This window comes from Gorilla gorilla, chromosome 19 (assembly GCF_029281585.2).
Source record: "Gorilla gorilla gorilla isolate KB3781 chromosome 19, NHGRI_mGorGor1-v2.1_pri, whole genome shotgun sequence".
Classification (NCBI taxonomy): Eukaryota; Metazoa; Chordata; class Mammalia; order Primates; family Hominidae; genus Gorilla; species Gorilla gorilla.
The window spans coordinates 26,542,559-26,567,746 of record NC_073243.2 but is presented as its reverse complement, the minus strand read 5'-3'; the positions used below and the strand labels follow the sequence as shown (position 1 = coordinate 26,567,746).

The window sequence follows — 25,188 nt, the reverse complement described above, 5'->3', positions numbered from 1 at the left end:
AAACGCCACATTTATTAAAGTGCAGGCTTATCTATTTCATCACAGATCTAAGCCACAGTGATAAATCCCTAAGCTAAACACACACAAAGGGAAATACGAAGCTTGAATACAGAGCAGAATAAAGAAGCAGGGCAGGGATAAATGTGGCCTTCGCCCAGCTGCTAGCTGGCAGCCCACCCACAGCGGGGTCTTGATCTGGGAGAGGCTGCTCCTGCCTCCTCGCAGGGGTAGGCGGATGGAGCTGAGGCAACGTCCATATCAACATACTTTCTAGATAGCTCTGGCTAAACTTTCACAAATGTTCTAGTTAGGAAAAACTGGCTTTGTTGCATCTTGTAAAACTTCTGAATAATCTAAATTGATTGCCTTATCTTCATTCAACACATATGGGTGAGGAGACACAGGACAGGCGAGTCCAGAGCTCCTGAGAGTGCAGGTGCAGGGACCCAAAGATGAATAGGACGCAGCCTCTGATTTCAGGAGGCTCAGTTGGGACACAGACTTAGGGACTCTCTGCAGGGATTTCCCCAATGCCTTGGCTTTGTTGTGGGGTAACATTCTGCAGCCTCCATATCAGAACCAAAAGTAGGGAAAAACAGCATCCTTAGAGCTTTCACTAATCTCTCCAGGAGTCTCCCAGTGACCCTCCCCATTCTAAGCACTCACAGTCCATCTAGCGACATAACTGCTCATATTTACAGTGGAAAGCACAGAGGATAGCCACAGCAGCTCACTTCACCTGATATTTTTTATACCAACGGTTTGTGGTAGAAGCATTACACAGTCCCCTTGTGGGCCACACTGTGACACAAATCATTAATAGCCCCCAATAGCCATTCTTCTCTAGTCAAAGAACTCCCATATTTTAATTGATCACAAGGCCACCGAAAAGAAAAACCACATTAGTTAATGTGATGTAAGTAGGAGTGGTATGACAACTTCAAACAAGTGTTCGTAAAGAAACGAGGTATGATCTTCTTGGTCCTTTCTCCCTCCTGATGTCTGGAACGCAGACATGATGGCATGAGCTCAGGCAGCCATCTTGGGCTATGACATGGAAGGCACGTGCTTAGGAAGCCAGAGCAACCAGATAGAAGGAATCTGGTTGCCTGGACACTGTAGAGCCCATATTCTCCCTGAACTGACTTCTTTCACAGAAGAGAGAAACTTCTCTTCTGTAGCAGTAACTTTTACTTTAGATAATTCAGTTATTTGTGAGCATACATAATTATAATCGTTGCACTCTGTATAACGTATTAAATAAGGGCATTCATTCTGTCACTTGTTTATTCAAGAAATAGTTATTGAATGCCTACTAAGCGCCAAGATCTGTGCAAAATGCACTGGCACTGTGAATAGAGTGAGCAAAGCAGACATATCCCTGTACTCAAGGCACTTACAGTTCAATGCATCATTATCGATTTGCTTATTATTCTGATGAGATATGCCCATGGCTACACTCAGGTCTAGATCTCTGGGAGAAGAAAGTCTGTATATGTACATGCGGGGTGTGTGTGTGTGTGTGTGTGTGTGAGAGAGAGAGAGAGAGAGAGAGAGAGAGAGAGAGAAACCGGGGGTGGGGAGGGAGAGACCAGATTCTTTGACTTCCCTTGTAATTACTCTGGCAACGTCCACTGGAGAACTGAACACCCCAGCTCAGCTCATCTGCCAAAACTCAAACATTTCCAATTTTCCTTTGGGTAAGACCTCTCAGCTATTCATTCCAAGTCCTTGGATTGACCCGGTCATGCTCATCAACTGTTTGGTCTGGCCAAAAATCCTTGGAATCATCTGTGACTCCTGTCTTCCCCTCATACCCTCCATACAATCCATCAGCAAATACCTACAAATAAATCCTGAACTCTCCTTTAGATATTAGTATTAAAACAATGACAAATTTCATAAATCTGGTAATTGTATCATAGTTATGTAAGTGAACATCCTTGAACTGAGAAGATACATATTGAAGTCGTCCTGAATGAAGAGTCATAATATTGGCAACTTGTTCTCACATAGTTCAAAAATGATGATGATGATGATGGTGATGATGGTCGTGGTGATGATGGTGTTGACAGCAGTGGTGATGATGATAATGGTGGTGATGGCGATGATGGTGGTGTTGATGTCAATGGCAGTGGTGATGGTCATGGTGATGATGATGATGGTATTGGTGATGGTGATGATGATGGTGGTGGTGGTGGTGACAACGATGATGATGATGTTAAGGAAAAGGAGAGGGAGGAAGACAGAGAGATAAAGAGAAGCAAATATGTTACAATGTTAACAACTAGTAAGGGGGTATGGGTGTTCATTGTATCATTCTTGCAAATATTCCACTGGTTTGAAATTGTTCAAAATAACAAGTTAAGAAAAATAAACCCTGAAGAAAGTCTTTCTCACATCTTCCATCACTGACATTCCAGTCCAAGTCCCATCTCCCTCCCATCACCCGGGTGATGCAATAGTTTCCACTTCCTAGGCCACCTCCCCTCCGCCACCTTTGCCCCTCCAGAATCTAGTCTCAGCCAGGTGCAACGGCTCACACCTGTAATCCCAGCATTTTAGGAGGCTGAGACGGGCGGATCACTTGAGGTCAGGAGTTTAAGACCAGCCTGGTCGACATGGTGAAACCCTGTCTCTACTAAAAATACAAAAATTAGCCAGGCATGGTGGCACAAGCCTGTAATTCCAGCTACTTGAGAGGCTTAGGCAGGAGAATTGCTTGAACCCCGGAGGCGGAGGTTGCAGTGAACAGAGATTGCACCACTGCACACTCCAACTTGGGTGACACAGCAAGACTGCATCTCAAAAAAAAAAAAAAAAAAAAACCAGAATCTAGTCTCAAGATGGTGGCCAGATTGATTATGCAAACCACATGTCAGATCATATCTCTACTCTGCTATAAGCCGTACAAGAACTCCCATGACATCCAGAATGAAACTCAAGATGTAGTGTGACCCATAAGGCCCCTCATCTCTGACTTCTAGCCCTTAACATGTCTCTATCCTGGCTCTCTCTACTCCAACCACTCTGGTCTCTTCTTCATACCAAGCAGGATTTCACTTCTGCCCTAAACACCCTTTCTCCAGATGGTCACACATGGCTCAGTCATTTGGGTCTCGGCTTCAGTGGTCCTTCCTCAAATCAGGTTCCTTCATTTCACTTCTCATCACTTCCTACTTTCTCTTCCTGCTCTCTTTCTCTTCAAAGCCTTATTGCCTGATTTCAAGTATATGTCTGTGGGTTTATTTTCTGCCTCCTCTAGCTGAATGTAAACACCATGAGACTAGGGACTTTGTTTTGTTCACTGTATTGCTGATGCTTGACATCCAATAAAGGACCAAAATCACTTCTGAATGAACGAAGGAATCAATGAATCTGGAGTCCCATCTTGCCATCCTCCTTCTCTGGCTCTCAAGGTGCTGCTAATGAACTATGCTCCTCACGTCTCCTCCTCTGTGGGTTTCTCACTGTAGGCCCCCAAAAGCCTCCTCTCCAAGCCCCTTTGGAGGGTCCAACCTTGCCCCATTCCCATGCCATTAGAACAACTGAGCCATTTGCCACCTCCACAGCAGCGACCCCTACCCGCTCCCACACATCTTCCACCCCGCCAGGGACACAGTCCATATGTTTAACGAAAAAAAAAAAAATTCCTCCTGCTCAGAGCAGCCTTCCGCACTAGAACACAGAGTTCCAGATCCTTCCTGGCTGTTGTCCCAAATCTTTAATCACTCCTGTGTGTTTACAGAAAAGCCACAACCAATCTTTCCAAAGGAATTGATCACTGTGCCCTTCTGCAAACCTGTAGTCCCTTATGCATCGCTGTTCTCCAGGCTCTTGTGGACCCCAGTTTTCCATCCTCCAGGAGTACCCTCCACCCTCCTCCTCACCCATTCAATCTTACCTGCCCTTCAAGCACTCGGTGATGATCACCCTGACCACACAACCTCCCTCTGAGCGTTCTGAGCATGTGGCCTGTAATTCTGGAGGGGCACCTGTAGAGCCAATTATTTTCTTGTATTGTCTCGTCTTTCTGCTCCTGGAGTTAAGCCCCTGAGGCCAGGACTGTGTCTAATCCACCTTTCAGCTCCTGTAGGCCCTAACGAAGTGTTCAGCACACAGTTGGTGTAGCACGTCTAGCTACGGATGCCGTCTCCTCCTCCATCTTTGGTTTCCCAAATAGCCTTTACTCTGTAGGCAACGGACATTAAGCCCATGAGGAAAAGACCGCTAAAGGCCACTCAGATGCAGGCTGGGCTCTCCCTCCTGGTGAGAGCTCCACGCTCCACATCCCTGGGGGCCAGGAGCATATGGCTGCTCTCCCTCACTTCCTGCTGCTCAGGGCCACCCTTGCCCAGCACCCTCTCGCTCCTGTCACTGCACCGCGCTCTGTTGCTTCCTTCGCTTTGCCAACTCATGGAGGTAATTGCGAATTCTAACCCTGTCCTCCGTGCTTTGGCTTTCCCTCTGACCGGCACCTCATTTTGGGAACAGCCCGGCCATATTCTAAATCCTCTGGCTTCCTGGGCGTAGGGGTGAGTGATTAGTGAGCCAGCTCCGTGGTTCTCCTTTCTCCCCTGGCCACGTGGGGAAAGCAGGCTCTCTCTGTCCCCAACTCGGGCTGCCTCCTTGATGGGAGGGGCAGGGGATGGGTCCTTTCTGGCCAAGCCTGTGCAGCAACCAGGCAGGACGAAGCCCTAAGGGTGGGACAAGTTGGGCACAGCTGGTCCCATCATCACAAGGGCAGCTCCTCTGGCTTCTGGAAAGCTTTGCTTCTGGGCACACCTGTCCTTAAGGCAATGCTATGCTGAGAAAAGCCACTTATGTCCCAGGATAAGAACACAGGTGCTTAGCACTCCCTTTCTGAATGGCATAAAATGATGAATTAATGCTTCCTCGCAGGACAAGCCTGGCACTGAGAATAGAATGGTGATTTGGCCATAAGTTTCGCCTGGGCTCTGACCCTGGGTCACAGAATCCCAAGAGAAGTGCAGCCAGTGAGAGAGTGAGTCCTGGATACTGGGCTGCCTAGGTCAGACCCACACCCTGACATCGACAAGCCCTGCGCCTGCGGGCAGGCTGCCCATCACTCCATGTCGCTGTAGCGTCCTATCTACTGGGAGGGGGACACTGCCTACACGAGGACTATGATAACGAAGGCTCCTAGCCCAGGGCGTGGACAGTCAGCCCTCAACAAATCCCAACTACTGTTTCTATTATGACACACGAAAAGCAGGACCTTGAAAGTTGCTAGGCCAGCCTTCCTCTCAAGCTGGAAATGCCCAAGTTGCTCCTCTCCTTTGCTTAAAATCATCACGGAGTGAGCAGCTCGTTGCATGGCAAGGTGGTCCGACCTGGAGCAGAAGGGCTCATATCAGGAGAACGCCTGCCCTTGTGCTGAGCAAGCAATGGCCTCCTCTGGTGTCCTCCCCACAGCCCTAGGTCCATGCACTGGGACAAATGACAAGTGTAAACACATGGCTTCAGAACAGGATTCACGTAGCTGGAGGGGGCTCCCGGGGCCCTGTCTGCACCTCTGGTCAATTTGACCTCAGGGCTTGAGCTCTAGGGTCTGTGTTTAGCGCCCAGATCAGTCAGCACCCCCTCCTGGCTGTGTGACCTTGGATAAGCTTCTAATGCCCATTGAACCTGTTTCCTGATCTATGAAGTGGGCATTATAATGGTGCCTGCCTCATGGGCTTGTTACAAGAATTAGATAGGTCAGTCCATGGAAAGCATTTTAAAAGTACTGTTAGTTGCTAATATGATTTGAAGAACAGCATTCTCCAGCTTTCCCGGGAGCCGTATCACCCTCTCTGGCAGGCCAGGGGCACGAGTGTCTACAACAGGACACAGGAACTCAGGCATCACACTCCAGCCATGAAAACAGCTGGCATGCCACCACCTTGGATCTGGATTCCAGGTTGTTTCAAAGCAGTCTAAAGACATAGCTGTTTCCAGACATCTCAACTTGCTCTGTTCTTTCATGCTAAACCTTCGTGACTCTCTCATATGACCTACTGTTCCCTGTGGGACTTACTGGGACTTCTGACCCAAATATGGGGTTCACATCATTGCTAGTCACTTTGTGAGAACTTACCGGACAGCTTGAGTATGCCAGGCTCTGAGCCAGGGATTAGAGATTGTCAGGTGAGCTATGCTGATAAAAGACACACCTTAGAGAAACCAGATAGCCCAGAGGTGGTTAAGTCAATCTTCACAACACAAGTAGGAGAGTTTATACCCAGTTTACAGATCAGGAAACTGAGGCACAGAAGGTTAAGTAAAGTGATCAAGCCCTACTTCCAGCTAGTGAAGGCAGAGCGGCGTTCCAAACTGGGGCCAACAGTCCTAGTCAGCCCGCTCCACTGCCTCTCTGCAAGGACGGAGGAGCCCAGGATGCCACCAAGGACCAGCGGAGAAACGCCCCCAGGCAGGGAGCCAGGGAAGTGAGAGCCACGCAGGAGCCTGGGAGATAAGGAAGAGCAGGCCAGGCTGAGGGAAAGTGAATGAAAAGAGAACATTCCAGACCGAGCAAAGAGCAGAGCATGGCTGGGGAGCTGTAGAAGACAGAGAGTGAGTCCCCATAAGGACCCAAATGTGTTTGAGTAGGCAGATCTTTGGTGTTCATGGAAGGAGTGGCAGGGTTTCTGATGGCAGAGCCAAAAAAGAAGCTGTTCCCAGAATCCCCCAAAACTGTGGGAAGGAGGTTGCCTGGTAGTGGAGCGGAGGAGATGGGCTGAGGAGGAGGTAAGGGGAGCTGAAGGAGAGGCAGCAGGTGTAGATAAGTGTTTTGCAAAGTTTGGCTGTCGGGGAGAGAAGAGACAGGAAGAGTATGAAACGGAGGGTGGGCTCATCCTACGTGAGGGTAAAGAGGCTGAACATATCCCCAGGCTGGAGGAGCAGAGCTGCTAGAGAAGGGCGCAGGAGGGGAAGGGTGGAAGTCCAGAGAGCAAGATTCTGTGGACCAGGAACAGATGGGGTCCCAGGCACAGAAGGAAAGGTGAGCTTTGGCCAGCAGAGGGGGTCTTGTTAAATGGAAAATGGGGCTGGGCGTGGTGGCTCACGCCTGTAATCCCAACACTTTGGGAGGCTGAAGCAGGCAGATCACCTGAGGTCAGGAGTTAGAAACCAGCCTGGCCAACATGGCGAAACCCCGTCTCTGCTAAAAATACAAAAAAAAAAAAAAAAAAAAAAAAGCCAGGCGTGGTGGTGTGCACCTGTAATTCCAGCTACTTGGGAGGCTGAGGCAGGAGAACCGCTTGAACCTGGGAGGCAGAGATAGCAGTTAGCTGAGATCACGCCACTGCACTCCAGCCTGGGTGACAAGAGTGAAACTCCATCTCAAAATAAAAAATAAATAAATAAAATGGAACTTGGGGTATCTGCGCCATGCAAGACATGTTGAATCCCGAGTTTGTCATCATCTGAGGGGTGCTGACCATCCCTCCCAGTGATGTGTCACTTATAAATTTAATAACCATGCTTTCAACCTCATCACCTAAGTGATAGAAAAAAGCCACTGAGAAGGTCAGGGCTGAGGAGAACCAAGGCCTGCCCAGGTCCCTCCCTTCCTGCACCCCTCCCCTCCGTACCCTTCTCTACCAGCTCTCTTCCTCCAGCATGGGCATGTTTTCATGTTTCCCCCCACCCTTCACCCCTCACATAGGATGAGCACACCCTGTTTCACACCCTTCCCGCCTCTTCTCTCCCTGACAGCCGAGCTTTGCAAAGAACAGTTGTCTACACCTGCTGCCTCTCCATTTGCACCCTAGAGACCCTGGGCCCCACTGCAACATGATTCATTCATCAGGCCTCATGAGCCCTGGTTCAACCAGCTATAAAATCAGAATCAAGCAATACCTTGGCTACAGCCTCAGGGAAGGAAAGAGGGGAATGGGACCTGACATTGGCAGGGCACCTCCTGGGCTCACAGCTCTGTGTTTGCCATCCATTCCCCTATGGGATCCCAGAGGAGGACGTGTCTCTAGTCACATTCCACGTGGAAGGAAATACCGCATGGAAGATGGCTGGGACTTTCAGAGAGGGGCTGACAAACTAGAGCCCACAGGCCAAACCCTGCCCGTTACCTGCTACTGTAAATGACATTTTATGGAAACATATGTCCAAATTTTATGAAAACACACATCCATTCATTTACTTATCATCTATGGCTGCTCTTGTGCTTCAAGGGCAGAACTGGGTAGTTGCCACAGAGATCTTATGGCCTGCAGAGCCTAAAATATTGACGATCCGGCCCTTTCCGGCAAACGTTTGCCAACTCCTATTTAAGAGCCCTGGACTAAGGTCCAGGCTGTCCAAACCAAGGGGCAATTTGGTCTTTGGTTTGTCTTACTGTGAAACCTACAAGCTCTTTCTACATCACCTTGGCCCCTCTATAGGAGGGTGTCTTCCTGTGGAAAGAGAAGTCAGAGAAAGTCATAGAAAGTTCTCTCATTAACCTGTGCTGTCCACTACCTGGCAATCAGAAAACAGAAATCAGATCATCACACTTAAATACACTCCTCACCCAGCACGGCGGCTCACGCCTGTAATCCCAGCACTTTGGGAGGCGAAGGCGGGCAGCTCACGAGCTCAGGAGTTCGAGACTAGCCTGACCAACATGGTGAAACCCTGTCTCTATTAAAAATACAAAAATTAGCTGGGCGTGGTGATGCGCACCTGTAATCCCAGCTACTCAGGAGACTGAGGCAGGAGAATCTCTTGAACCCGGGAGGTGGAGGTTGCAGTGAGCTGAGATTGCACCACTGCACTCCAGCCTGGATGACAGAGCAAGACTCTGTCTCTAAAAACATAAAAACTTACAAAATAAAAATAAATAAGTAAAATTAATTTTAACAATTAGTGCTCAACAGTCACATGTGGCTAGGAACCAATATATTGGAGACTGAAAACTTAAAATTGTCTCGCTTTTGTGTCAGATGCGCTTCAATTGCTTTATATCTATATTGATGTCACCTCCCACTTAAGTGACCCCTGTGTGCCTCAGTTTCCTCACAGGCCAAGCGTAATTCTGGCCAGCTAATCTCACCATCTCCGTAGGGCTCCAAAACCTTATGAGGCCATCATCTCAGACTCCTCTAGAACAACAGTTCTGTTTCTTTGGGGATGACTGAGAAAAGAAAAGTCCTACTTCCCGTGAGAAGCTGAGACTCACCAGAAGTTTCCCAGTTCAGCTGCACAGCCCAGGTTTTCTGGCTTCATGGGCGGCCCTAAACCTGTCCCTGGGAACAGGGACTCTCTGGGTTGCCTGGGCTTCCAAGCCACCCATGCTTTCTTAGCAGGGTGGAAAGAACTGGAAGGGCACCCTGGGTGACAGTCCCTCTGAGCCCAGCCATGGAAGCGAAGCTCCCAGTCCCTGGCTGCGCTGACCCGTGGAGTTCTGGGTCAGCCCCAGATAGGAGGAGAGGGGCCACAGGGCTCAGTAAGAAGCCTGGGCAGGCCAAGCACAGTGGTTCACGCCTGTAATCCCAGCACTCTGGGAGGCCGAGACGGGTGGATCACGAGGTCAAGAGATCAAGACCATCCTGGCCAACATGGTGAAACCTCGTCTCTACTAAAAATGCAAAGATTAACTGGGTGTGGTGGCGGGCTCCTGTAGTCCCAGCTACTTGGGAGGCTGAGGCAGGAGAATCACTTGAACCCAGGAGGTGGAGGTTGCAGTGGGCTGAGATCTCGCCACTGCACTCCAGCCTGGGCAATAGAGCAAGACTCCATTAAAAAACAAAAACAAAAACAAAAACAAAAAACTGGGCACTGGATACCAGGACCTTCTGGCTCAACCAGCTGGCTGGTGACCAGCCTATGGGTTACGCAAGTGACGGACACCATACTTACTTTACAGAGAGGGCTACTACATGGGATGCAGTCTTGAAGGGAGTTCTTCAGCATGCAGCAGCTGCATAACCAGTATCTGTGCTTGGATCCTACACCCATCCAAGTAAAGGACTATGTCATCTTTCATCATTCCCTGAACAAACAGCTCTTGAGCAACTAGGATTTTCCAAGTGATGTTCTTGGTCCTAGGATACCACGATGATAGGAAGATAAAACCCTTGTGTACCTGGGGCTTAAATTCTGATGGTGACAGATAATAAACACATGAACCGACAAATGTATGATGTTAGATGATGTAAGTGCTCTGAGAAAAGTAAAGCCAGAGATGGTAACAGAGAAGGTTAGGAAAGGCGTCTCCAAAACAGTGCTGCTTGAGCAACAGATTCCACAAAACAAATACCTAGTGCTAGAAAATTTGGGGCTACGGAAACAGAAAGGGGGAAATATCTCAATGCAAGAATACAAACAGCATGAGAAGAAACAGTGTGTCTGAAGACTAGTGTGTCTGCAGCCTGGGAGGGAAGCAGAAGGTAGTAGGGGTTGAGGTCAGAGAGACGTGGGGGGATGGGAACCAGGGCATGCAGGACTGTGGCAGAGTGCTCCTCTGCCACCTGTGCAGCCTCTATTCTGGGTCTCCATGAAGCTTAGAGAGTCATGACCCTTGGCTCCCTTTGTCTGCCATTAATGGATATGGCTTTGACAACAGGCAGGATGACTGGCTGTTCTTTTATACAACGCACAGTGGTATGTAGATGGGCATGAATATTTATTGTCTCCAGATGATGTCACTCTTGATAAAGTGAAGTTGGACATCAACATTCTGTAACCTCAGCACATGATCTCATTGCTACTGCCAGGAATGGGCACCCCACTCTCCCCAGAGGTCCCAGGACAGGCTCTTTAGGAGGGGGTGAGGTCAGGCAAACATGCTAGGTCTCTCCTGCTCCCCATCTATGAAAAGCAAGCCCATAGCAAGCCTCTAAGGTGCTGGACTCAGGGAACTGCAACGCTAGGTATGGTGCGTCTCTTCATGACTTCACTTGGTCCCCTAAACAATCTTTTTATTTCTACTTGTGCCCGCTTTTGCCCAGGGGTCTCCATTCAAAGCTCCATACTGACCTCCTCCCTCTCTCAGATCAGCCTGAATCTTCCACTCCCTTCAGCCCCACCCATTAAGGAGAGGACTGGTTACAACAGCCACACTCACTCTGCCTAGCCAGTCTCCATCTTGCAGATCTTGATGTGAACCTACATTCAATAATCTTCAAAGAATCTTTTCCTTATTTGACAGCTTTCCTCCAGTTCCCTCAAATCTTTAAGAGCTCAGTTCTCAAAGTTTTCTGGGCAAGAGAACCATGTAGAAGTTTGTTTTTGTTTGTTTCTTTTTTAATATCAATGCCAGGTCCTACTATAGACCAAGTAAATTAGAATCTTTGGGATGGGGGCAGGCATTGGTATTTTCAGAATTCCCCACACAACTCCAATGTGTGACAAGGGCTGATAATCACTGAGCTAAGAGAGGTCTTCTTCAACTTTATCATGTGTACAAATCCTCTGAGGATCTTGTTAAAATGCAGCTTCAGATTCAGTAGGTTTGAGGAAGAGCCCAAGATTCTGCATTTCTAACAAGTTCCAATGGAATGCGGTTGCTGCTGGTCCATGGACCACACTTTGGGTAGCAAGGGTCTGCAGGCAGCCAGATTTGAGGGGTAAGGGATTAAAGCAGGGTTCACTGGTTTTCTACATTCAAACCAAGTGTTCCTTATGGGGCAATCTTTAAAGTTGGAAAGCTGCTTCCTGGAAGAGTTGGGGTAAAAGGCTCTTATAGAAGGGGACAGGATTTTTCTGCTAATGTGGGATTAGAAACTTTCACATCTAAGAAATATTACCGGATCCATTCGCTATTACGCATAAAGTGCCTAGCAGAGTACCCAATACATAGTAAGTTCTCAATCTATGGTACTTGTGTTATTATTGTTTTCATTATTACTGCAGGACTCTCAACCCACATCCCAAACCAACCAAGCATATGCTTTCAATGTCCGAAACCCTGACCAAGCTCCACAAATTACTTTCATCCCCAGAGGATGTGCCTCAGACAGGAGCCAACCACAGGAAGGCTTGAGTCCAGGGACCTTCATCCCAGACACAACCCCATGGGCCCTGCCTGGTCTAAGGACACCAATGCATTGCCTTTGGTTCTTTCATTCATTTGATTCATTTTCCTTGAGCTGTGGGTGTGCCTCCATAGCCTGGTCATGGCTAACAGTCAGTGTTTGCTATGTATGGGGACCTGTCTTAAGTGCTTTACTTGGTTTAACTGATTATACCATTAAAACAACTCTGACCTACAGGTATGATTGGCTTCAATAGCAGACAAAGAAACTTGGAAAGACAAAGAATCTTGCCCAAGATCACATACATAGTAAGAGACAGGGCCAAAAAGCAAACTGAGGAACATACTTCAATGCTCAAGCTTTCCCAGTGCTTCTCAAACTCTAATTGCCAAGCGATTTCACCAAATTACAGGTTCTAATTCAGCAGGAGAGGTAGAGTCTGGGATTCTGCATTTCCCACAAGCTCTCGGGTGATGCTGATGTGGCTGACCCACCAACACCATCCTGAGTAGCAAAGCTACTCATATGCTCTGATGCCTGTTGGTGTTGCTGGATATCTCCATTAATAGCCCCCTAAAAACTTACTACCATACTCCTACAATTGATGGTTTGTTGATTTGATGAGTGGCAAAATTACAGTAAATTTCCACTTTGAATACTCATGCAAAGTTCTGTTCAACTTCTGCTCAAACTGCAATATTTTGTGGCAAAGGATATCAACTGCTTGGAAAAGCATTGTGTCCATAATAATCTGTAGAAGCTGCGGCTTGTGATGAAATTGCTTTTAAATTTAAGCATCACAACTGAGAATGCTTTCTGGGCCAGGATACTATTCCCATCTCTAAGCGCAAAGTGAAGAGTTCCAATTTGAGAAATTTGAGGAGAATTTCTTGAAACATAGAAGTGAATCATGTAACTGGAAGCTTTCCTTCTCAGCTCACTAGAAGAGACGAGGTATACAGAAACCAAAAGAAATGACAAATCTTCCTGCCCTGTGAAGGGTATTTAAGGGCAAATCCAGACTGTCCACCTAATCAGTCTGTATTCAGCAGTGGGGAACTAGCTCGCCTGAGAATGAGACAAAGAAAACCCGAACAGAGAGAGGGGAAGATAAACAACCAGGGGTGCTTTTGATGCTAGAGTGACCTGAAGTTTCAGAGTCACAACAAGGTTCTGGTGGAGAATGACTTCAAAGGATGAATCCTTGGAAAAATCAAAATACACTACTCAAAGGTGGTGATAATACCAGAGTTGGGTTCAACAGTGATCAATGACAAAAAGGATTAGTTACAATGGTGCCTCTATGCAACTCCCACAGCCCAGTGACTCTCAAACTTAGCTCCACATTAGAATCACCTGGGAAGTGTTAGCCACCAGCCCCCACCCACCTCCATTCTCAGGCCACACTTCCACATCAATTCAGTCAGTCTCTGGGGATGGGGCCCAGACATCCTTAATTTTTAAAGATCCCTAGTTGATTCCAATGTGCAGCCAAGTTTAAGAACCATTGGCTTAGGTTTTCAGTGTCTTCACTCATAAAATGAATGAATCCTTCAGAACCAGTGATTCTCACCACTAGACGCATGTTAGAATCACCTTGGGGAGATTGTTTAAAACACTAATGTGATGCCAACACCATCCCTAGAAATTCTAGTGATTCTGTGGAGCCCAGGCATCAGCAATTTTAAGACCTCCTCAGGTGATTCTAAAATGCTGCCATGTAGATGACCACTGGTCCAGAAGTTTTTGCCAAGATTCCTTCTATTGCTTGTTTTAAGGATCTGTGGTATTAAAGCTGAAAATGCATCTTAGACATTTTGCAAAGGTGGAGCCCTCATCTTTACCTTTACAGCAGAGGTTTTTAACTTTAGATGAATCTATTAATTCCCCTCAATCATATACAAACTGTTGATTGAATATGAATATGTATATGTATTTGTATTTTTCAGGAGGGAGTGTCATCCACTTTTATTAGGTTCTCAAAAGATTTAAGAATGCTATTTTAAAAGCAAATATTAGGTTTCTGACGTAATAAATTTAAGAAAATTAAAGAATGAATAGAAAATAAATTTGATCTCATCAGCACCTTTGCTATAGTTTGGATTTGATCACACCCACTGCCACCTAGTGGTTATATATCCTTATTGCAGGTTTAGTTCAGATCACATTGCCCATCCTCTGAAAACTGTTGAGCAATAGATGTGCAGATTTCAGATCCAAGCATCAAAGTAAAAGCTTTCTCTGGGACTAGGATTAGTACCAGTAAGAGGCTATCTGGAAACACTCACTACAAGAGATGACTTCCCAAGCTGTACTTGTAAGGAGACTGTCCACTCAGATATTTTAGATTCATACCCTTAACTGGGTAAGGATATTACGGTTTCCTAGTTCTTACTGTTGTTAACTATTTGCCTTGGCTTGAATCTTGTTTTTCTCTCTTACTAATCATGTGACCTTGGGAAAGTTACTTAACCTTTCCATTCCTCACACAAAATGGGGATAATATAAGTACTTCTAAGATTGCTGTGGAGAATAAATAAGAAAATATATGTCAAAGGCTCAGCATGACTCTTGGCACAGAACAAGATTCCAATAAATATTTAGGTTATATTACTGTTATTACTGATTTTTTAATTATTATTAACATCTCAGTGACCTTGTTCAAGTTACTAAATTTCTTTGAGCTGCATATATTGACCCGTAAGACAAGGAAAATAAGCCCTGCCATTTTCTTCACAGTTATAGCTATGATAAGTACAAAAAGTAAAAGGCATACTGTTATTTTATGGCAACTCATCATACATCCAGGGAATCTACAGAGCACAGGAAAAGGTCACTCAACTCCCGGTAGTTGAGCAGGCTCTACATTGGGGTATGGTAATTTCTTGTCACATATCTAGCATCCTACTCAGCCTAAAGTTTCCCACCACGTGGGCGAATGGATGGCCATACCCTGCTATGGATGCTGCAGGCTCCTTTTCCGGTAAGAGAATTATACCAACCACTCACTAGGTCACAAGTGCCTGAAATTGTCAGTCCTCATCCAGCCCAGACACTGACCGGCAGCAGTCTTGCCCATTCCAAACTCACCCCAGGGAGAGTCCCAAAAATCTTTTGCAAGCCTGCCTGTCCATGAGAGTCCCTCATCACACCATCATGGCCCACAACCTGCCCCACCAGAGCAGAAACATCCTGAAACCTCTCACCAGCCTCAGCAAAGAATCAAGGTGCCCAGCTGTTACTTACCTGGAGTCTGCTTGGCCGTACGCACAGGAGTGTAGTGGTTTTTGGAGGACGATCTGACCGGCGTGTTCTCTTTGGGAGAGGTATCGATAGCCGAGATAGTTTCTCTTTCACAGTGTGCTATGGGGATTGGTCCCTGTTGTCTTAAGATGTCAGCCAGAGCCCTAAACAAGGAGGAGATCACATAATGAGATTCACTGAGCAGGTGTGCACAACCATGAGGGGAGTTGGCTTACTTTCATATGCCCTTTGATTTACAGAGATGCAGGAAGAGAGAGAGACAGCATTCAGCTCTCAATAGTCAGCTACATCTGGTGTTGGTCTCAGGGCGGACACAGGGTAAAGGTTACCATGCCTGGAGGTACAGACTAAAAGGCTGGGACTATGGTTTCTTTCTTTAATTCATTTCACATCAGTAAACTCTGAGCTCTTTCAAAACACTGGCTCCCCAAATATCCACCTACGCCAGGCAGGTATCTATAGCAGCTGGCCAGTGGAATGCCACTATGGTGAAGGGCTGAAACCATCGGCCTCAAATTCAGCAGTAGGTCACTAATATCAGGGGACCACTTCATCATCCAAAACCACACACTGAGTATCATGTACTAGATACTGGAGACCCAAATAAGTACAACACACAGCTCCTGCTACCAAGGAAGGGTGTGATTGAGCTGCAAAGACAGGACATAGAGATGAAAAGATAAAAATCAAAACACGTGGATGGTGCAGACAGTGAAGACAACTGGAGTTTAGAGGAGGGAGCAATCACAAACACAGGAGAAAAATACACAGGAAGAGAGACAGGCAGAGACTCTGCCACAGCAGGAGAGACCCGCCCCCCTGCAAGAGGTCCAGTTACTCAGAGAAAGCAGCTTTTGTTAACTCAGTGCCTAGCTTCAACAACCAAACATGCATTGACTGACGATTCAGCATGCATCAGTCATTGAAGAGACACAGATCAATGGGACCCAATTCCTGCCATCTAGGGGCTCATAATTAAGGGGGAATACTCTCCTATTTGCTTTCAAACAGGATGCCCTCTGTGGGTGTGACATGTGAGATACCCACTGGCAGTGGGAAACAGATGAGTGTGGACAGCCACAAGAAACTACACCTGGATACTGTCACTTCAGAGCCAGGTCCCCAGTCCTCAATGCACTCCCATTTTGCACATGCCAGGCAAAGACTCTTCCATCTTCTCGAGGGGTGTCTCTGATGGGTGGTGCCCTGCCCACCCCAAGGCTTCCCTCTTACCAGGAGTCCAGCTCCAACACTCTGCTCCCATGAAAAGTGACAACTGCAGCAGTTTAAAAATGCATCTGAGTAAATTGTGGGGGAAAGAATAGTTTCTTCACAAAATGGTCCTGGGACAACTGGATCGCCACATGAAAAAGAAGGGAGTTGGATCCTTACCTCACACCGTATAAAAAACTAACTCAAAATGGATTATATACCTAGATATTAGTCCCAAAACTGTAAATCACACTGAGATACCCTTTCATACACACTAGGATAGCTATAACCAAAAAGCCACATAATACCAAGTGTTGGCAAGGAGGTAGAGAAACTGGAGCCTTCATACACTACTGGTGGAAATGGAAAACCCTGCAATCCCTTTGGTAAACAGTTTAGCAGCTCCTCAAAACTGCAATGTTCCTTAAACGCAGAATTAACATATGGCCCAGCAAATCTACTCCTAGGTATTCCCAAGAACAATGAAAAATATATGTTGCATTAAACTTGTGTACAAAGGTTCATAGCAGCAGTATTAATAACAGCCAAAGGGTAGATACAACCCAAAAGTCCATCAACTGCTGAAAGGAAAAACAAAATGTGGTCTATTCACACAATGGAATAGTCATTTAAAAAAGGCATACTGATACCTGCTATCACATGGATGGACCTTGAAAACATCATGCTAAGTGAAAGAAGCACACCATAAAAGACCATGCTTCTATAACATACCCAGTTAGGTAAATCCGTAAAGACAGAAAGCAGAACTGTGGTTACCAGGGGCTGTCTCTAGGTCATGTGAGAAAAGAAGAAAGCAGCTTGTGCTATGCGATGTATCTTCTTCTGGGAGAGGGCTCCTGATGCCCAGTGGGCTGCACTGAGTTGGTCAGCACAGCCAAGAGAGAGGGGTGTACAGCAAAAGGTGTTTCTCAAACAAGGGCTGCCTGACAGGCTACCTAAGGATGGGAACCCTGCCACATGTTGTAAAGTGCATGGCAGCTATGGAAATGCTCCTGGTCCCACACCCATGTGTGACCATTCTCCAGGATCCTTCCTTTCCCAGTACCCTCTGGCAACTAGGAAGGCAGCCCTCATTCCCAGACCACGTGGCCTTAAGAGTGAGTCCCTCTGCCTACTCCCCCTCCCCCTCCCTCCATTGGTGACCCCCTCCTTGCTCTGGTTCCTCTCCATCTTCCATCCCCTTCTCTCCAGGGTGCTCAATAAATATTATTCTAGTTCTGAAATGTGCGATTCTGGTCTCACCTAATTAATTTGAATACGCCGGAGGAAATGGGTTAAGGCCTGAGCTACTTTCTAACCGTAGGAAAGAAAATTGGTCACTGAGGAACAGCACAGCAGATTTTGCAAAAGAGTGGGCAGCAGCTTCCAGCATCTGAGAGAACAGGGAGAGTGAGACAGTAGCAAACAGAGAGAGAGAGAAAGGGAGGGCTGGGGGCAGAGGTCCAGAGAGAAAGAGAGGAGAGAAAACAGGTGGAGAGAGGAGAGAAATGGGAGATGGAGCCAAGGAGACAGAAGGAGAGGGAGAGGGGGTCTGAAACCCCAAGCAAGAGAGAGCAGGGAAGGTTCAGAGAAGAGAGTTAGCGAAAGTGACAGGCACCAGGAGACAGAGAGAGGAGAGGAGGCAGAGTCCGAGGGACAGGCAAGCGGGTAGGAAGAGCAAGAGGGAGAGTAAGCCACAGAGAACCAAGGGAAATCCAGAGATAAAATGCGATTCAGAAGAGACAGGGAAAGGGGGTCAGAGAGAGACATTCGGAGGGGAAGAGTCAGACGGAGAGAGACACAGAGACGGTCAAGTGAGGGACTCGGGACAGGGCAGGCTGTCAGCAGGGCCCTGTCACCCCCCATGTGGACGACAGATGTGTCTGATTTAGGAATCTGAAGTGAAGAGTCACCTTAGTAGTATGCTCCTTCCAACCATCCCCCACCCACAGCGAGCCCTTTTTGCTGCAATATCTGATACATCAAACAAAAGAATTCTTTTGCCTGAATTATCTGGATTATTGCCTAGGTTTGATGCTCCCTTCTGTCTGTGTATTTCTTGGCTTTCTCGGGTGTGTGGTGAGCAGGGGAGAGTAAATTAATCAGGCAGCAAATCTGATCAGGGAAAACAGTCATTGTGATCAGGCCAGGAAACTTAAGCTTTCTTCAGTACTTGGTATTGTGTATTAATCACCTTAATAGCAAAAGTATCATCTTACATTTGGATAGCACTTAATAATTTCTCGATGCATTCACCTGCCTTGTCTCATGTGATTCCCATCCTATCCCTGTGACCTTTACAGCTATTATTACCACAATTTTTAACAAGGAACTGAGGTTCAGGCTAATTCCAGTACTAAAACATATTGGAACAGGGATTTAACTTCAAGGCTTCTGACTTGAGCCCGGGCATCCTTCTGTTCACTGGGACTGCCTCTTACATACATTTCACTTCCTACAAATCATCAGCTTTAATGAGTCCTCCTGGTCCCTCCAGCTGGGTCGGCTAATTTAGCAAATGCCAGTTAATATTTGGGCATGGAGAAACAATTAGTAAATGAGTGATTCAGTTCAATACCAATTATGTATTTGCTTAAAACCTTGGTTATTGTTGTCAGTGGTCCTGAGGAAATGAAAGTGTATCTGAATTTCCGTAAGTGCTTAGTTATCTCAACACCTGCAGGGACCAAGCCCAGTCAACATTTTAACGTGTTGCCACCTGCATTCAGGATATGAACTAGTTCTTAAAATGGCAAGTGATTTCCCTTAACAACAGAAAAATAAACAAAACCTTGTTCAAAACTTTGCCTCACAGTCTTGTCTGCTCGAGATATTAAAGACTAACATTTATTGAGTGATTACTATGTCCCAGACACTGGCTCTTACATGCATTGGATCATATATTTCTCAGAATGCTCTTACAAGGGATGTGCCATCCGTAGCCCTATTTCGTTGTTAAGAAAATTAAAACTTTTAGAGGTTATGTATGTTACCCAAGGTCACACAGCTAGTAAGTGCTGAATTCACATTCCAAACATAGGTAGGTTAAACTACAGGGGCTGACTATATACCACTGGATTATCCATCCATCTAGCCACCCATCTCTCCCTCCCTCCATTCATCCTTCCCTCCCTCTTTCCATCCCATATCCCAACCATCCAGCCACCTCCTATCTATCCAAAATTATATCCATCTCCCCCAATTCATCCCCTCATCCATCCATCCAACACTCTATCCATCAATCCATAAGACACTCCATCCATCATTGAAGACTTCATCCTTCCATCCAGCACTCCATCCATTCATCCATTCCTCCATTCATCCCTCCACCCAACACTCCATCCATCCATCCACTTAGTCACATTTGTCTTCTTCACCTACTATGTCCCTGTAATGGTCCCTGAACACAAGATTTTAGAGAGTGTTTAATCGTTGGGGCAAAGATCTACCCAGACCTAAGAACTCAGCTGTGGCTGAACTGCTCAGTGCTGTTCACCTTAGTGTGTCATTCACATCAACAGCTCTACAACCTTTTACACTATTTTAGCAGCCACCTTTTTTGCCAAATGAAATCCTGACTAGAACACCAATATACTTCACCAGACCCCTGCTCTGCATAAGGCCAGTGGGAAGTGAGGGCCCTGTTCCTCCAAGCATTTCCCAGTAGTCTGGCAGGAACTACCCAGTTGTCCCTGGACTTCATGGAGTTTTCAAATTTTAAAATAAATATGGTGAAAGAGCACCAAAATGAAAACTTGAATTATTTTTTGTCCCAATCTTCATTCGCTGAACAGATGGTCAAACTTAGTTCCCCCCAAATTAAGTGGGGGAACCTAGAGCCCCTTAGTTCACCTGGTAATTCTTTTAAATCTCAATCAACATGCCCTCCATGAGGACCCCATGAATACTGCTGCTCACTGAAGTGGTGCAATGGAAACAAACCTTCGGCCTCTGCCACGTCTCTGGATTTCTGAGCTGTCTAAATGCTGTGGAAAGGAGAAAACAAGCTCAGCTATTATTCAGTAAGTTATTCTGTGCCAAATGCAAGGCAAACTGGATAGTTTCGAGCCCTAATCATGCCCTTTCTCTTTTCGGGATGGTAGAAAGAAACTGATGCTGTTGGATAAGTATGATAAAAGGCCAAATAGATGAACTATTCCGTGAATAAGCTATTCTGGTTAATGTTCGTTCTTATTTCTAAGGACTAATGAGAACACTCTTGTTTTTGAAGAACTTTCTAAAAGCATTCCTGCCTAATTAAGTAAAGTATACTGAATATAATTAATTTTTTAAATAAAATTCAAGGTTCTTCATGAGAGGGCCATCAGTCTAATCTTTAGTTCTCTTCACAGATGAAAACCTAAGTAATATGTAGACAGTCTAGGAAATGAAACTGTTCATATAAAAACTACAAGACAGATGGTGGAAATTGCTTGTTTTTGTTTCCTTTAGGTAAGTCTCTGATAGCTAATTCTTTTGTATTTCTCTTGAAAGCAGAATGTAGATACTTTATTCCAGTTAAATAAAGGATATGGGTTATTTGAGTCCCAGATAACTGAGCTTTTCCTCTTTCTTCCCTTCCTGCCTTCCTTCTTTCCTTTCTTTTCTTTTCTTTTTTTTTTTTTTTTTGAGACAGGATCTCACACGGTCGCCCAGGCTGGAGTGCAGTGGCGAGATCATGGCTCGCTGCAGCCTCGGCTTCCTGGGCTCAAGCGATCCTCCCACCTCAGCCTCCCCAGTAGCTGATACTATAGGCAAGCACCACCACATCCAGCTAATTTTTTAATTTTTTGTAGAGACAGAGTTTCACCATGTTGGTCAGGCTTGTCTCGGACTCCTAAACTCAGGCAATCTGCCTCCCTCAGCCTCCCAAAGTGCTGGAATGATAGGCTGGAGCCACCACATCTGCCCCTGTGCTTTTACTTGATAATGACCTCTTAGGAACTGTTGGTGTCCTCTTTAACCTCATCTCACACTTACCTACTGGACAGTCAGAGTGCTTCCATTGTCTAAAATATGTAGCCAGGACAATTGAAATGAATGTATTTTTAACAAACATGGACCAAGGAGGACGGCTTAATTTAGTTTTCCCTATTACCGGTTCTCTCGGAGTCCACTTGAAAAACACAGCTGCTGGCTTTGTGTGTGCACAAGACTGCTCTCCTCATACAGAGAGGCTCAGAATGGCTGTGGAGATCTCATTTGTTGTGTTAACAATGTCTGTGCATCTGCATTGAGCTGTTCTGCAGGTCTGAGTTGTCCCCAGCACAATTGAAATTCATCATGGCCAATAAACATCGCAGGACTCAGTGAGGGAAGGCACGGCCTGCCTGTTTTGTTTTTCAGGCAAGCCGAGCGAGTTTCTCCATCCCAGTGGGTGCCTGTCCTGGCGCTGTCGCTAGGCCAGCCGGGAGCCAGGTAGAGAGTAGATGTGCATCCCCTGGGGGCCCAATTCAATCCTAACAGCATCATCTTCACATACTCCGTTCCTTACATTAATCATATGAAAATTCCCCCAGGCCTGAGAAATGTGGTAGCGTCAATATCAAACCCAGACTTTTCAGAAATACTTGGATTGTCTGAGAATTCGTTGAAAACGTGGATGTGTCAGGTGCACCTATTATTATTGGAAGCTGGGAAACCAAAAAATGCTACCAAGATTTGGTAGCAGGGCCACATGGTCAACCAGGGGACAGATGAGTTCATAACTGTACCTGTGTACAAGGTGCAAATGGGCTGCTGCTGCCATTACGATTCTTGTGATTGTTGGTGTTGTTGTTTTGTTTTGTTTTTTGAGATAGAGTCTCGCTCTGTTACCCAGACTGGAGTGCAGTGGTGTGATCTCAGTTCACTGCAACCTCCGCCTCCTTGGTTCAAGTGATTCTCCTGCCTCAGCTTCCCGAGTAGCTGGGATTAAAGGCCCCTGTCACCACACTCAGCTACTTTTTGTATGTTTAGTAGAGATGGGGTTTCACCATGTTGGCCAGGCTGGTCTCGAACTCCTGACCTCAGGTGATCCACCCAACCTTGGCCTCCCACAGTGCTGAGACTACAGGTGTGAGCCACCGTGCCCGGCCGGTGTTATTTTCTTTATTTGCAATGGGCTCAGACCTAAACCTGGAAGTGAGGCAACACGTAGGCAGCACAGCCTAATGGCCACACACTGAGATTCTCAAGCCAGAAAGCCTAAGTTGGAATGCTGGCCACTTGGCGGTTGTTAGCAAGCTACTTAAGTGTCCCGTAGCTCTGTGACCTTGTTGAAAAAATAAGACCAAAATAATGAGGCAAAAAATAATGTCTGCCTCTTAGGGTTATCATAAAGATTAAATGATGTAATAGTTGTAAAGTGCTTACGAGGCTTACAAGGAGCCTGGCACCTATTAAGCACTACAAATATATTTGACTAATAAATAAATCCAAATGTCTACAACCTCCTAATATCTACATCGGCTCAGCCTATAGGACCACAACAAAAGCATAGGCAGAAGAGGAGAGTCTTAGAGGACTGGTGCAGTTATGCCAAACTGGCCACACTCTTGGTGTGGTGGGGGAGCCACACAGCACAGCTGTGGCCGTGGGTCATCCTGGAAGGGACCACCCACGCCCCATATTTCCCACTCAGGCTTAAGGATGGAAATCCATATGACCACACACCCGTTTCTGCTGAACCCTGAACTTGGACTTTGACAGCCAAATGCAAAGAGAGTCTGTTCCTTCCCGCCAGGTCACCATGGATTTGCTTCCACTGGCTTGCAAAGAAGTATCCAGATGAAGCCCCGCTGCAAATGAAGGTATTCACAGCTTGAGCAAAAGAAATCAGGAGTCAAATGGGGCACAGAAGGGCAAACAGATCAAACTGGCCAGGGCAACACGTTCTGTAAAAGATTCAGTTATTTATTCTTTCTCCCTCCCTCTCTTTTTCTTTCTTCCTTTTCTTTCCTTCTTTCCTCCCTCCTCCCTCCCTCTATTTTTCTCTTCCTTCTTTAAAACAATTAGAAACATTATGGTCATTTCCCTACTCAAGGATCTTCACACTAATGCAAATACCAGAAGGGCAGGGTACACAAAAAAGACCACTTTAATTCCTACTGACTTTAACTCATGTATTCAGCCAGTCATTCAGTTATATTTCTTAAGCACCTACTCTGTGCCAGGCACTACTCTAGGCACTAGAATACAGGTGTAAACAAAACAGGCAAACACTCCTGTCCTGTTGACATAGTGGTATGGGAGATGGATCCCTGCCACAAAGCAAAGCTGCTGTGTAGGGCTGCAGACCAAAGAACTTCCCAGAAGAAACCAGATCTTTAAGTTGCATCTGAATTACTGAGATCCACATGTTGCTCTTAGAAATCTCGTTTGGGGTTTTACCGTAGAATTATAACCCCATTTCTGGGTGGACAGCCTCTGCCCCAGTGTGAAGTTGAACCCACGTCCCATGAGGACAGACTCTTAACTAGGAGTGCCTATTTATTAGGGAGAAGGGAAGACTGAATGTTGGCCTTGAATGCCATCTTCAAACAGATGTTTTGCCATCCTGCAAAAGAAAGGATACACTCCTTCTGAGTTACTCCAGGAAGTGGATCTCAGGCCAAAGAAGTAATTTTGGCTCCCCATGAGAATCAACTAGAATTGCATCCTAACAATAGACCAACTGCCTCCAGAGGTAGGGGCAGCCCTGCCCTGGATGCATGGGTGGCCACTTGCTGTGCATGACAGGAGGGGAAGGTGGTGCCAAAAGGGAGAGTCACTAAAATGCCTCATAAGTCCTCTTCCACCAAGAGATCCTATGAGTTGAAGATGCTAAAAGCAGCATCCTCACAAGGCCACTTGCAGACAACATTCTTATCTGAGTGGCGTATGCAAGGAAAATACATCTCCTCCCACATCCCAGAGCTGTTGAACCTGTAAGTACAGATGTGGACTGTGTCAGCATGTATCTTTCAGGTGTGCTGAGGGCAGAATGGGCCAAAGAAGAACACACTTCCACAACACTACAGCTCACATCCCACAGCAGAGGGGCCAAGGGACTCACCCAAGGTCATCAAGACAGAAAGTGACAGAGTTGGGATTACTCTGTCTTGTAGCTCAGCTCCCAGGAAATGCTCTAAGGCAGGGAAAGACGGATGACAACCTCCAAAGGTGAAAGAAGGCTTTGCTGGATGTCCCTTGAGAGCCACATAAGCAGACTAAGAGAAGGAAGTCAAAGTTCTTTTCTATAAGGAGCAGGGCTGCTGGCTAAGGGCCTCCTACCACTTCCTACAGTAGGTGTGATGCTGTCTCCTCAATCCAAACAGTGGTGTTGGGAATGGTGATTCACGAGCAAGAGTCCTTAGGCCACTGAGAGAGAACCACAGAGAGAGCCAAGGCAGGGCTCGAAGTCCGGACAAGTTTTCCAAAGTCTGCCTCCAGATCCATAACCTCTCAGGCCCAGCTGGTTATGACTGTGGCAAGAAGCAGAAAAGCGAGCACAAGGATGTGGCAAAGTTTATAACATAAATTCTCAAAGCCGAAAGAGAGAGAGTTGGATTCTAAAAACTCAGGGAAATAGAAAAGAAACAAGAAGAGGGAAAATTAGCAGGAACCCCCAGGGGGAATTGAAAAGGAGATTTGAAGCAGCTTCCAGTCAAGCATCACCAATTCAGTAGAAATAAGGGCAGGCTAATCCCTATCAATGAAACAGACATGAAAATTCCAAAACACTTTAAAGGAAATGCATTTTTACTGCTTCCCAGGC

At 46.3% G+C, this 25,188-nt stretch overlaps 1 protein-coding gene across 2 annotated transcripts in view; it reads right to left on the bottom strand.

The window, feature by feature from the left end:
• Positions 1-25,188, bottom strand: part of SHISA6 (shisa family member 6) — a 325,177-nt gene that overhangs the window by 286,668 nt on the left and 13,321 nt on the right. For both annotated transcript variants that reach the window (XM_004058600.5, XM_004058602.5), the window contains exon 2: positions 15,222-15,382. In XM_004058600.5, the coding sequence (XP_004058648.2) occupies positions 15,222-15,382 (161 nt within the window). The remainder of the gene's footprint in view (positions 1-15,221; positions 15,383-25,188) is intronic.